The sequence below is a fragment of the Pterocles gutturalis genome, unplaced genomic scaffold, assembly GCF_000699245.1.
Source record: "Pterocles gutturalis isolate BGI_N339 unplaced genomic scaffold, ASM69924v1 scaffold7858, whole genome shotgun sequence".
Taxonomy (NCBI): Eukaryota; Metazoa; Chordata; class Aves; order Pterocliformes; family Pteroclidae; genus Pterocles; species Pterocles gutturalis.
Window position 1 is genome coordinate 4,981 of NW_010117959.1, and position 14,653 is coordinate 19,633.

General features: G+C 38.0%; 1 protein-coding gene across 1 annotated transcript in view; it reads right to left on the reverse strand.

Annotated features, from left to right (window-relative positions):
* Positions 1-3,517: 3,517 nt before the first annotated feature.
* The window catches only part of TRPM1 (transient receptor potential cation channel, subfamily M, member 1), a 46,310-nt gene continuing 35,174 nt past the window's right edge, over positions 3,518-14,653 (reverse strand). Inside the window, exons 25-29 of the mRNA XM_010076008.1 lie at positions 12,083-12,103; positions 10,273-10,417; positions 7,956-8,155; positions 6,675-6,807; positions 3,518-4,784 (exon numbers count right to left, since the gene is read on the reverse strand). Coding sequence (XP_010074310.1) covers positions 3,518-4,784; positions 6,675-6,807; positions 7,956-8,155; positions 10,273-10,417; positions 12,083-12,103 — 1,766 coding nt within the window. The remainder of the gene's footprint in view (positions 4,785-6,674; positions 6,808-7,955; positions 8,156-10,272; positions 10,418-12,082; positions 12,104-14,653) is intronic.

Here is a 14,653-nt window from a genome sequence, read left to right on the forward strand (position 1 = left end):
CTCACCTCCTCCACAGCAAGGGCTCAGCAGTAAACTGGCTTTGTGTCAGTGGATTAACTACCCAGGAAACCCATAACAGGGCACAATCCTGTGGATCTTGCAGATCTAATGAAATAATCCTGTTGATATCCTTAGTCACACACCCTCCTCATGTTCCTGTTTTCTGACAAGGCCTTACAGATACCTGTATTCTTTTAATTTTTATTTAAAAGGACAGTTATACATTTTGTCAAAGATGACAGTCAAGCCCAGAACCTAGGAAAGCTTCCAAAGAAGCAGTATGGAGAAACCATAGTTGGAAGGATTCAATGGCCACGTTAATTCATTACTAAATAATATGGAAAATGGACTCTCCTGGTTCTCAGGTATCCAAATCCAGTGTCTAAAATGGAAAGAATGACTCTGCAATAGGAGATGCTTGCAAGAGCAAAGTCAAGCTAGTCCCAGAATGAATCAGCTGGTATAGTTAAGAACCTGCCTATGTGAATATTACGATTAGTTACTGTGTTTAAAACATTTGCCTTGAGGGAGAGGGAAATGCCTGTATTGCAAGACACTGCAAGATGAACAAACTTAAACTACCTCAATGTAATATCTCTGTGTAGACACAGCCTTAGAGTACATACTCTTTTGGCTTGAGCTGGTTCAGTGTAAGTGAAGCACATGAAAAATGGTAAGTGGAATTCACAGTGACACTGCTGTGGAGTCACCACATACTCAGCAGTAGGAGGGATGCACCTTCCTGAAAAGCAGTATTAAACATGCCTCTTCAGAAATGCAAATTCTGTGCTTGCATCCTTCAAGCCAGTATTCAAGAAAGCATGCAGGCAGACAGGAAAATGTATCGATCCTTATTCTGTGTAGAGTGCTCTAAAGCTTCTATCAGTCTTCTATGCCCATGGAGAGACATATTTAAATCTTCGTAAAATGGCTGTATGTCTAAAATAACTCTGCCAAACTCAGTGTAGTTACTTCATATTTAATGGCAGAGGGGTTATAATTTCAGTTCATGCTATGCAAAAGCACAGAAAACATCCAAGCCTTACAACGTCATCACTGTATAAAGAACTTTATGGAAAATTACTGGCAAATGTTAAAAAACCCCTTTGCTTCAAAAATGTTCAGTCCATGCACTGCATAAGAAGAAACAAGTGGAGTATCTTGATATCATTCTAGTGAAAAATTTGTTATACTGAATTCAGTTCACATCTTTTTGGTGTTTCTTTATAAATATTTTTACACAAAGGAAGTAAATACATTCAAAGGTAAAATGTTTTTGTTTGAAATCTACATGCTATCTGATAAATTTGTAATGCAAATGATAAAAAAATAACTGGTCAAACAGAGCATGATTTAACACACATTTTATAAAGACAATGTAACGAGGTATGCAACACACTGTATTTTGTTGCACAATGCATACTGCTTGTTTAGCAAAGTGCTGAAAAGCTGCATCCCTTTGTGTTAATGAATCGGTTTCTGGTGAGCGTGCAGGCAAACAATAAAAAGGCATTGGCAAACTGGAGGCTATTTTAACCACACATACAAAATGGCTCTATAGTTGCACAGAGTGGTAACACAGAAGTAAACATGGAAGTGAAACAATTGCAAATGTCATTCTGTTTTTACAAAATGTCAAGTTCCCTAAGTTTAATAAAAGAGAAGCCCACATGAAAAGCAAAATGTCAACACTGTTCTGGCAACAGTGAAACCAGTAAACCTGCTAAGAAGACCAAGCTAGCAAAAATGCATAGTAAATGATGATTGAACCTTCAGAAATGTCTATGCAGTTACCATGATCATTCAGCATGGTAACAGTACTTCAAGGTGTAGTATGGATGGAGTATAAAAATATAATACAAACAATAAAAAGCTGATGCCATCAATGCGTTTGTAGAATCTTCCATCAATCTCTGCATTTCAAAATGCTGTAAGCAGCATTATCAGGGGGGATACTGAGACCTACATACCGCAGAGCTAATGGTAGGGGAAAAAAAGAAATTATCTTTTCAAAATAGTATATTAGTAAGTCTGGATGGTTAATGAGTTAAGCATAAACTTTTGACCAGTATTCTGTGAACAAGTAACATGCCTTAAACTAATTTTCTTTCTTGTCTGTTCAGTGGTATGCATCCCCTGCAAAGAGAGGTGCTGAATATTTGGGAAAACAAAATTCCTAAAAGGTAACAGAGAAGAATGAGGCAAATAACATCACTCTATTATGAAGAAAACTATCAAAACCTAGTACTTAGAATGCTATTGTTGAGGTAAGTGTGCTGGGAAGCTCCAAGTATAGATGTGGATTTCCAGTCTTAGTCATTGAGGGATAGAAAATACTTTCACTGCAGAGACATTTTATCCCTTTGACTTTTTTTTTTTTTTTTTTTTAACTTACCCAAGAAAATTTATGGAATTTCTATCCTCCTCTGGAAAATCTATTTTTTGTTTAGACTGACTCCTAGAAACTGTTCCTTGTTCCTCATGTGTCATCATAATGAAATGGCAAAATGAAAAACAAATTTGTCACAGTAGCTTTTCTTCACACACAGATTGGCTACATTTTGATCTCACCTGATTAGAACATCTTTCCTATTTGGGTTTGATTTCCTTTGCAGGCATTTAAAAAATGCCAGATTCTTACTCTACATGACTTCTACTGTAATCCCCATTTATACAACACACTAATGCAGATCTTGGATTCATATTATTAAAATCTCTGTATACTTCATATACTTAAAATCTCCCTAAGCATTTTGAAACAATGATCACTGTTTTTCAACAGTTTAAGGCTGTCAGCATGCTTTGGGGTGGGGACAGACATCATCCTGAAAGCAAGATAATGTCACTGAAGTTCAAGGACAGGTCAAGAATATGTCTACACATGGCTTTCTGGGTCAGGCTGCTCCAAACACAACTGTATTTTGCCACTCAGACCTATTTTAGTGGATGAAAACTGCTATGTTGTGCCTTTCTGTAAGAGGAGCTAAGACACATGCATGAGACCAGAAGTGAAAGAGGGGACTAAGTAATTTTTCCTTGCCTCCAACAAGTTTAAGTTTGTTCTGATCTGAAAAACACAATGGCCACAAAGAAACCAGCTGCATAAGTAAGGATAAAAACTAAGGCTGGTTAAAAATTTGTTCAGTTTAAAAAGTCTTCTGATAAATAAGAAGAAAAAACATTTTCTAAGTTCTTACATGATAATTTTGTCATTCTTTCAAGAGCTTTTACAAAGAGCTTGTCAGTAAATGAGCTTATGAGGGAGGCTGAAATGGAACAAAAAAACCCTATACTGTTGGCTTCTGTGGGCTGTGCCTACTTTTTATCTGCCTCTGAGAGAACATCTCCCTTTCACCCGACCCAGCAAGCTTTTATTTAAGAACATATATCTATGAAGTTTAAAATGAAACAAATATATGCAAAATTCTTCTTTAGAAATTAATTTAAAAATCCATAATTTTTTCAATTAGTCATGCTGCTTTCTTGACTGCCAATACAGCAGAGGCCATAAGCCACTTTAACACTCAGTTTCTGTGGATGCACTTTCTTGCCTAGCTTTCTGTTCTGTTGCGCTGCCAAATGCTACCACCAAATTAGTTACGCTGCTGGCATGTCCTGGTCTATTTAATTTGTCCTTTACAGACTTGGCTTTCCGAGAATGGCTGTGCAAACTCTTTGACCGTACTGATGGGAACGCAGAAGTCCTTTCTGGCTTTACTGACAGTAAATTCTCTTTCTCAGCCTTGACAGTGGCAGGCATAGAGGTGTAAGAGGCACTCATACCTGCTTCACCAACATCACTGTCATCTGTGTCCATCTGTAACTGTTTCTGCTCTGCTTGCCTTTCTGCTTCAGAGACAAAACCAGGGTATTCTGGAGGTCGTTCTTGAGAAAGTTGCTGCTCAACTTCATATTTCCACTCTGTGGCCCACTGTTCAATTGTAGAAGGGCACACCTGATCCATGATGGTACTATACTCTGTGGTCCAGTTGTTAACTCCTCCAACCAGCTTCCCACCCTGCGTAAATATAAAGCTCCTGGACTTCATCATAGTGGTTTGACAAGCGCTGAATGTTTCAGGAGGAAAATACCGCATTGCTTTAGATTTGTCCAAAGGATAAGAGATGGTTGCTTCTAACTTGGTCCGTTCTACTTTTAACTGAGTGTTCTGAAAATCTGATCTTGGTACTGACTGTCTGTTCGTAACAGCATCCATCTGGTTTATACTTCGAGGAACCATTCCATCACTCTTTAAAATCCCCTGCTTTTCATCCCCAAAAACACCCAAACCAGAACCGGGTCTGGAAACATTCTGTGCAATTTCTAATGTAGATTTACCATAATCTGCTGTGGTGACTGCATTAGCACTAGACTGCAGACTGGTGTGGTGTTCTGGAACCAGCATCCTTGGGTCTGCTCCATCTTCTTTGGTACCAATAGAATGGGCTTTTTTACGCAATCCCATGGCTGGTGACATAGGAGTGGTACTGTCATCATATGTTAACTCATCACCACCGACATGGTATCTGTACACACTGTAGCCATCAGAGCTGTTAACACTGCTTTGCCTTAGGAGATACGCAGCATCACACTCGGACGAAGCCCGTGAATATGTACAGGTCAGCTCAGATTTGTCAATACCTGCCAGCTTCTCAAGAGCATTCAGCATCCGACCAGATAGTTCTTCCAATTGAGAGAGTCGAAGGTCGACTGTCTGAAGAGACGCTTTCATAAAATGTTCTCTTTCATTCACTTCTTCTAGCCTCATAGACATATTTTCAACTCTGTTGGGTATAAAAGAGGAAGCACAGAACAGAAGCTGTGGAATGGTGCAGTAACCCGTTATAGGCACCCAGCTACTGATTTCTTCATAAGGCAGATATTTGTGCTACGTATCATGCATCATTCTTTTTTCCTATGCGTAGCATCAAAAGCACTTGCATTTTTTTGTTATCTATGCTTTCCATACACCGTATTAGAGGGCTATTTGAACTTTGCCCTTACATGCCAGGAGAATACAAGGGTTGTAGCCTTAGGGACAGCCTACTATTAACATTTCTGAGTGTGCCACCCACTTCACGTTCTGTTGTCCTCTTTCACTGTGAAGCATCAATTAATTATATGAAAAATACTTTCTAATGACATGCTCACATGATGACTTAAAATAGCATCAAGGCATGTTGTAAAACAGGTTCTGTAGCTGTATGAAAGAGAACATATGCTGGTGTGTATGGGATTACTTTAGTTCTTGAAACACCTTTCAATTATTTATCAGCTGAAGGGAGTGAAATTATTGCCTAGTTCAATTAAAATAATACTTTTCCCCATTTTCCTTTATAATTTATATCCAAATGGAAGTGATCGTCCCAGAAGAATGCATACAACAGTAGTGCATTAGAATGTGACTCAGAGATCATACACTAGTAAATGAACCGTGGAAGTTAAATTAATGTTCTTTTGCTCTCACACACAAAAGATGACGAAGCATCTGGAGCAAGAAGCCACGAGAAATAAGCAAATCTGCTTTGTGGCCATAGACCATAGTGAATCAGTGGAGCTTACCAGCCCTGCTTTATTCTCAGTCACAATACCTAGGATTTTGACAAATTGCCATGGATAAGTAGCGCGATAGAAACTACTTGAATACACGTAGCAGATTTCATTTACTTCTCTGTTCTCAAACTTCACATGTAATAATGCAAGAAGTTTAGGGCCTCCCTTCAAGAGAAGGATGTTTATCCATTGAAGAATTACATGGCTCACAGAGCTACTTCATAAGAAAAGTTAAAAGGAAGAGAGAGATATCTATATATAGATGTATATATAAATACATATATATATATGGAGTAGTTAATCATCAAAATACCATGAGGTAGATTAAGGTGAAACGGTGTTTAAACTGTATTTCATTTTCATTACAGGGAGAATTTTTCATCATTTCAAGGAAGTGATAAAAGACGCCACCCTTTGACTGTCTTAGAACTACTAACAGAGCAGGCAGAGCCTTTGGGAACAGTCCTGCCAAGTGACCTTGTAAAAAAGTGCTGCTGCCATTATCACTGTGTGCTTACACAGCAATATGCAAACATTACCCAGCCCTCAGAATAGCTTCATGATTTACATGTGAATATTCCCTGTCTTTTAAATGGGGAAGTTCATAGTGAAAAGCTAAATGCCTTGTTCAAAGCTTCCAAGAGAATCTGTGGCAGAGATTAAAATTCAGCAGTTGTGACTGCTGGACCCTAGTGCAAACTATAGGTCCAAGGGAAGAATCCTCAGGGCTTTTGTCATTAAGCTCCAACATGTTTCTCATGGTTGGGTGAGATGTTGGAAGCTCAACAAGTAGTGATTTGCTCAAACAGAAAAAAAGCATAACTGTGATCTTCAGATAAGTGAGAGTGAAAAAATTCACCATGAACAAAAATGTTTTTACAACAAAGCTATCCAAACCAGCAGCCTTAGTGACACACCAGTAGGAACAACAGAAGCTTGCTCTTGTCAGAGATGCACCTACACAGATATTTACTCAAGATTCAGATCAGCTTCTGAATTGGTGGTGGTTCTCTTCAAGATCTAAATCTTTTGTACTTTAACTCAATTTTGGTTATAATGAAAACACAAAAAAGCAAATATTGTTCCAGATAAGTGGTGTGGCTTTTTCTTATAATAGGTACCTTTCAGAGGTAACTCTGATGCGTTCATCGTTAGATGATTGCTGCTCATCCTCTTTTTCCTGGAAGTATTCTTCTACACACTGCTCTTCAAACTCGTACAGTTTTTTTAGCTCTTCATCATTCAGAAACAACTCTGTGCAAAACAGAAGAACAAAATACCAGTTTATCTAAACTTTTGGCAGTCAATTTAAAGCCAATTTATCAGATTATTTTGGACATAAAGACACTGCAGATTCTACTCCTGTGCTAATGAACAGGTGATTTTGTAAATAGGGAATGAGCACTTAGCCAAAGACTGCCTTCAGGGCTGTGTCCATGTAATGCATTATGACCACCATCTGCTTTTAAGACCATCCACTGGGGGCTATATTTTCTCAATGACCTTTGCACTTGAACAGCAGTGCTATGCATTGAACACGACTAGATTTTACAGGGTAAAGACTAGGGCAATCTCTGACAGTTTGACTGTTCATTCATTCAAATGTTGTTCTTAAAAGGATGCCAGTTATAGGCAACAGATAATCTGATATAACAGACTGTTTCACAGACATTCTTTAGATAAGAGCTTCAAAAAAATTATGATCATGTAAGGAAAATCCAAGGAAAATATAAGCTCTTGGGAACATTTAATCCTTTATTTGAATTTGTCTATTTGTATTTGGAGGGAGGGTGATACTTACTTTTTTCCCTTTTTAAACTCAGAAGCATACTGTGCAGAAATAGAATTACTTACAAAATACATTTCCTGTGAAATGTAGAAATACAGGGATAATTGTAAGCATCTGATTATTTCAATGAGGCATATAATGAAAATAATAATAATTACAGAGTATGTTAGGAGAAGAAATACTCATAGTTCTCCTGTGAAATGACAGATAAATCTCTAACATGGAGGAATGAAAGTGGGGATACTCCTACACACAGATTGCTCACAGTCATAAAGCTGACACTACAGATGACACTTGAAACTGCGATCCCTTCTTAATTTCTTATTTGCCCTTCCCAACATATGGATTTCACTAGAACATGATAAAACTGGATTAAATAGATTCCATCTCACTGTTTTAAGAAAGCTTGTTAAAGAAAGTCTTCATTAGCAGCACAGCATTGCATATTCTCAGGAGCCCAAGAGCTGTTAACTCTATATATATTTTGTCCCATACTGTCTTCCACAAAGACACTTGACCATCAACCTGGACAAAATAGTTCAGCATTTGAAAAGCTGCTGTTTTCTGCTCATACAGTGCAAAGAGCTCAATTTAGAGAAGATTTCTTGCATACTCAGTCCCCTGTCACGCTCATCCTGGTCTCCTTCACCCTTCTTGCAGCGACAGCAGATTCGCTTGATGATTATGTAGATGTGGCTGAAGATAATCATGGGTGGTGGGAGGACAGGTCTGTCATGGAACGTCATGATCAGCTGGTACCGTTGGAACTTCCAGACTTGGTTGGATATTGATTTTACCTCAAAGAAGGTATTGCTGAAAGGGAACATAGGTACAGCTTCTATTAGGCCCCTAAGTTTACTTTTAATTGAGCAAGTACCACGTTGAAAAAAGCAGCAGCTAAGTAACAACACGAGGCTGCATGCCTTGCTTGGTTCAGCTCTTTGTTGATTCTGCTGAACTTGTGGAACTGATCATTAACCCAAACTCATGATTTCACTACTCCTTTTGAGGGCAGCAAAGCAGAAGGTGCTCTGCATCCCGTATATACCACCCAGAAGAGTATTCCTCTTGGACTGTTTGCGCCTACTGTATAAAGTCCTTTAGGTGCTAGTGAAAAGAAACTTGCACAATTTATGAAGGACATAATTGATATTTTCGCACTTGGCTGTATTTTTTTAAACACATGCCAGTAGTTGATATTACACAAAGTACTAAATCCATAAAAGGTATTTTGTATGCTAAAACCAGAAGCTTCACATAGTTTGCTTTTAATATGCTAATCAGCTTGACCTACATAGACAACTTTTCAAGTTTTCACAAAATGTCCTAAGTTCAAACTTTATTTGAAAACGTGGTGCACATTCTTGTAGAGGAATTTGTTCTTGGAAGCCATGGCCTCATCACTTCTACATCAAAATAATGTGTGTTCTAAAGATGTTTTATTTTGTAATTCAGTGGATATTAAGGAGTATGAGTGATAGTATTCGATCTAGAGATGACAATAGTCAAGGTTATGAAATACCAACTAAGAGAAAGCAGAGTTGATGTTCTGTCTTAGATAAAGCTTTTCAAGCTATTTTAAAGTACGGTCAGACAGCTCACTCCACTTCTATGATTGTGATGATGTTGGCACTTCCTTTTTTATACTTTCTGTCTACTTCTTTCCTAACTTTCTGTGCTTTAGAATATCTACATTCACAAAACCAGTTAAAACATCTCTTAGAAACCAGAGAATTCTTGAGTACACAGCTTTTAGTTTCTTTTGGCTAAGTATACATGAGATTACTTAACAAATGATAGATCACAATCTGCCTTCATTCTGTGTCTCCTGCACAGCAGGAACTCCCCAGCTAGATCTCATGCCCTTGCACCTATGCTGGGGTGGCAGGAGTTAACAGCATGACCTACTTCCCAAACTGCCAATTCCTTGGTCCTTCAGCCAGTAACAGCTACCACTGTAAGATTCTTCCCTTTCCCCCTGCATGGGACTGGCATTTGAGCGCTTTAAAATTCATGACCTTTTAAGCTACATACATCAAATGAAAGACAGGCTTTGTGAGCTGTAGATTTCTGGGCAAACAATGAACTATTTCTGTGGCTGTGACACCAGCTACCCGTGCCAGCAAGCCCTCCAACACTACATCATCAGAAATGGATCACCTGCTTTTCACAGGTGGTGTGTTCAGAAAGTCTTACTAGCAAGTAGATTTTTTTTTTATCTCTGGGTCATGATAGGAAAAGCATGCACCATTACTGTGGAGAGAAAGAACAAGAAGCAGAAATTTATTTAGTTTTACTCCAGAGAAGTCTAAATATAGATTTGTGGAATATCATTAAGAACGTGCTTAGAGGATGCTGCTTAGACTGGCCACAGATCTTGGCAACATGCAGCCATCCTTTCTTTTGGTTCAAGGCAATACATACTCCTTTTCTGGGTCGTATAAGAACTCTGCAAGGCCCTAATTCTTTTTTTTTTCCTAAATGAAAAGCAAAACAAGAAGAAAAAAGAAGAAGCCAGATGATGTAGTGACAGTGGAAATACCTCCTTCTTTTGATGTTCAGATTTCTCATTCTGCAGTTCTATCACAGAATCATGTTTACATGGGCTTCCATCATGTCTGTAGCGGGTTTCATGGACTCTGCTCTTCATCTTTCCAGAGCAATCTTGAGGCCTGTCACTATTGACTAAATGGCAATTGGAAGTAGCCAGCTTCTCTCATATGCATTACTGCAATTGCTGGCAAATTCAAAGCAACCTTTGCTCCACTCTTCCCCAGTGCATACACTATCCAAAATATTTACCAGTCATGTTCATAGAGTAATTAGATTCTGAGTGTGCATGCAAACCCTCGCAGAAACAGTTTTGGGCTCTCATGGAAACTTTATCTTGGCAATACAAAAGTAAAGATAGTGCATGATCATTTACATACTTGAAGACAGCAATCAGCAGGTTTACCAACAGGATATTTGCTACCAAGAGGTAACAGGCCATAATAGCAGGAGTGAGCCAGGCCCCTGGTATACATGGAGGGAGGCGTTTACCATCGTCATCATAAAGATTGTCCCCACAAGGAGCTGAAGAAAAAACAGCAAAAGTATTTTTCACAAATTGCCCAATACTTAAAAACACTATTCACATTTATTTAATGATGACATGTGCATAAAATCTTCCAAGCTAAACAAATTTTGTCAGTTTACTTCTACTAGCAAGTATGCATAAATTCTACTTCAAATTCTGCTTCTAACTACAGCATACAAAAATAATTTCCCACAATAGTGAAAAAAAGAGGCAGCTCCAAGTTTACTGTACAATGTGGCTTTCTCTTCAAACTAATAAGGATTTTCTTTTTCTCACAGTAATAGTCTAGGACAAGATCTTACTGTGCATATGTACATGTTAATAGTGGAATTAAATAAAATTCTCCAAACTTTTGTGCATACCTTGCCAAAAAGGATTTACTTAGTGGTCCCAGATTGCTGAGCATAAATTAAAGCTTTATCAGAGCCTTGACTACACCAAACAGACCTTAATGATCCTGACCAGCTTCACCTGAGGTCTATGCCCACACGCCCATGCACATCTGTTCCTTGCCCCAGTTATGTCAGGTGTGCAGATCCAGCCCAGCATCCTGGATGGACCTTGAACCTGTGATTGTCCCCTAGATGGACCCTAGCCTGTTACTTGTCCTGTCTGAGGCTGCTGATGTTACCAGCAGGTGGCCCTGCCACCACTTTTGGGCCAGTTTCAGTTTCCCTTATTTTTCACAATAATTCTAAATTTTAGATAAAATTTTAAACCAAAGAGATAAAATTATAAAATGAAAATGATACAGTAACAGCAAAACAGACTGGTGAGAATGAAACCAAACTTGAGAATATTGACCAAACTTATATAAAATAATTGCCTGAAGTTATCCTAAGAATACATAGGTTGTCTTGGGGTAACAGCTGTCTTGGAGTTGTGTAAATGCAGCAAGTTTGTTCTGTCTTTTAAGTGCAGTGCCTGCATATGTGATTACAAATACAAGGCTAAGTTTTGGAACCATTTAGTATCAAGTAAAGTGTTTATCAACCACAGGTTGTTCAGCTGAAATCTTAGTAAATACTAAGTCTGACAATGAATTCACTACAGATTTAGTTTATGTGAATAGACAAACCAGTTTTTTATAAGCATTTTGCAAAAAAAACCCCCAATGCTTCAACCTCACCTGAAAAATACTTCAAACTATTTGAAAACGGACTAATGTTATTTACTGTGGACTGAGAGATGTAGACTGATTAATAAAATATATTTTACTTGCTTTTCAAATATCAGACCTACATTTTTCCTGTTTATAATAAGAAAAGTACAACGGGAAATTCAAGCAAATAATCATATTATTTACATGGACCAATGAAAGTACTGCCAAAGAAACACTAACATTGTATCTAGGTAATCAAAGGGAATTAGTTATCCCATGACACTCATGCATCGTGATTTAAAAAACCCATTATTTTACTGTCAATGCACTAGAAACAAGTCATAACAACCACGTAAACTCAAAACTTCTGATCTGCAATCTATATTAAAATAAAATATTTTTCCACTGCTTCTTTCAAATTAAACTCTTACAGTAGAATAACAAGATTCACACCTTAATACTGGATGAGCTCTATAATTAAAATGTCAGTATCTAGTGAAGAAAAAGATTAATGAAGATATTCAGCTAAGTGAGGTCTCAGCTCTCCAGAGAGACTTACGATTAATTTCCATGGCATAGACTGAACAGCATTCCAAATGAACGAAACAGAAAAGGAGGCAGGGAGAGAAAGAAAGAAAGAAACCAGTAGAATAACATAGGGAAAAAAAACCAAACCAAAACCAATGATTGAAAATACAGTTTTGCTGACAAGAAAACATAAGCAACTCAAATGTCAGAACAACAGAGACATGCTTAGAAACAACGTCTGTTAAAAATGCATTGCATTCTGCAATTTCCTTTTCATGTTGTTTTCCCCAAACATTATATATGGCAGTGAATTAATGATACTAATAATAAATCACAAAATGCTTCCGGCAGATGATCATTTAAATATACGATATTTCAGCCAAGTAAACAAAACTGCTGGTCACCACGAACACAAAACAACTCAGTTATCACACAAAATCGTGATTTTAGCTATTATGGAAACACTTCCTCCTTTTTTTTTCCTCTTTTTTTTAAGAACCACCTTGGCTTTGAGTCTGACAGCTGTTTCTATTGAATAGCTATGTTTCCGTTAATAGTAATGCTACTGATGTTATTACACCATACAATATCATTAAAGTCCATTTTGATGATGAGTATGGTTACTTGCTTGCTAATCCCTAAATGGTGATTTTAAGAAAAATCACACTATTGAAAGAAACTCAGCCAGGCTTCTCTGTTGTTAAGGAATATGTTGCTGTTGAGTACTAGCTGCCACTAACTTCTTGCTCATGGACATCTTCTAAATGGAGTGAACCATTCAGGAGCATCCTGGGTCGCGTTAGGAAAAGTGTTACCAGCAAGTTAAGGGAGGTAATTATTCACCTCTACTCAGTTCTGGCGAAACCACATCTGGCCTTGGGTGTCTAGTTCTGGGCTCTCCCCCAGAAATCAGACATGGATATACAGGAAAGACTCCAGTAAAGGGTCACAAAGATTATTAAGGCAACTGGAGCATCTGACAAATGAGAAGCTGGGATAATTTAGTCTAGAGAAGAGAAGGGTCAGCGGAGATCTTACGAATGTTATAAATACCTGATGGTGGGCAGGAGTAAAGACAGAGACACTCTTCTCAGTGGTATCCAGTGAAGGGATAAGAGGCAATGGGCAAAGATAGAAATACTGGAAATTCCATTTAAACCAGGTTGTCCAGAGAGGTTGCACAGTCTTCATCCTTCAAAATATTAAAAGCCTGACCAGATAGTCTCTGAGCAACCTGCTCTCATTTACCCTCCTTTGAGCAGGGAACTTGTTCAACTACATGATCTCCAAAGGTGCCTTCCAACCTCAGCAATTCTGTGATTTGTGATCTTCATTTTTAGGTGACATCCTATCCTCCATGAAGCTATTGACAAAAGTCCAACTACCTTCTTTCAGATGGAAAATCTGATGTAATACTTTTTCCATAAATTGTTTACACGCATAGGCCTTGGCAAAACTACCCAGAAGCACCTGGCACAGAATTAGGTTAGACTGCCCATAGCAATCATTCCCCGGTGACTTCTGAGTGCTTTTCTGGTGCTTTACAGAGAACCATGGAAAAATCAGAGTGAAAATTTCTTACTGACTGCAAAAAGATCTCTAGAAGTCAGTCCACAGACTTCTGGACTTAAGAAATTTACAGAATAATTGTAATGCAGTATAGTTATACCAGTAGAACTCCTTGCATAGCAGCTTTTATCTCAACATTAAAACAACAACAAAACCACACATTTCCAAGTTAGCTTATGTTTAAGCTACTGATGCAGCAAAGTTTCTGACCTGGGAAGGTTAGTGGAGCAAGTAGCTGGACTGAACTCGTGTAACTGGAAAGCCCGAACTTCTTTTTCCTCAAATCTTTTCAACTGCTGAAGAAAGATTTCTAATTCAGGGGATGCTGAGTATATAACTGAGAAATGACTAGAAGCATGAGAGAAGAGTGTGAAACCACTTACACTAAAGAGATCAGTATTCGTGGTAAGGTGTGAGTTTTGACTAATAAAGAAATCAAACTGTCTACATTGGCAAACATTCTATGTCCAAAGTGAAGCAGGATTTCCAGGCACATTATGAGCCTCAAAGGTAAGGGAAACCTTGTTACAGTCTCCCCACAGGAGAATTAACCCACTTGGGAGATCCTGAGCTTATCCTGGCTCCCATATGCACTGAAACTGCAATATCAGACAATAAATTACTGCTTTGACCTTATATTTGTCAAGAGTAATTTACTCTATCATAAGTTACATTAATAAGACAAGCATTCATAAGGAAAGCAAAGATGACATGGTCTCTGCAATAGTGTACGCTGTTCAGAAAAAAACTAATGCTATTTTATTATTTTCTAAGCAATTAAAGTACACTTTAATGACATTAGGTATAAAGGCTTCTCATGATGATGGATCTTTATGTGTTCTGACTGAATGTAGACCTCACAGTTTCTTCAGCCTTACACTTTACAATTTGTCAATATATGCAGATGGTTGAAATAACACATACACAATGCTGAAATAGCAGCTTGTATTATTTCAGATAAAGTGCAAACTATGTAATACACACTAGAGGAGGCCATCTGCATGTTTGGCTGTACACATTTCAAATTTTATCA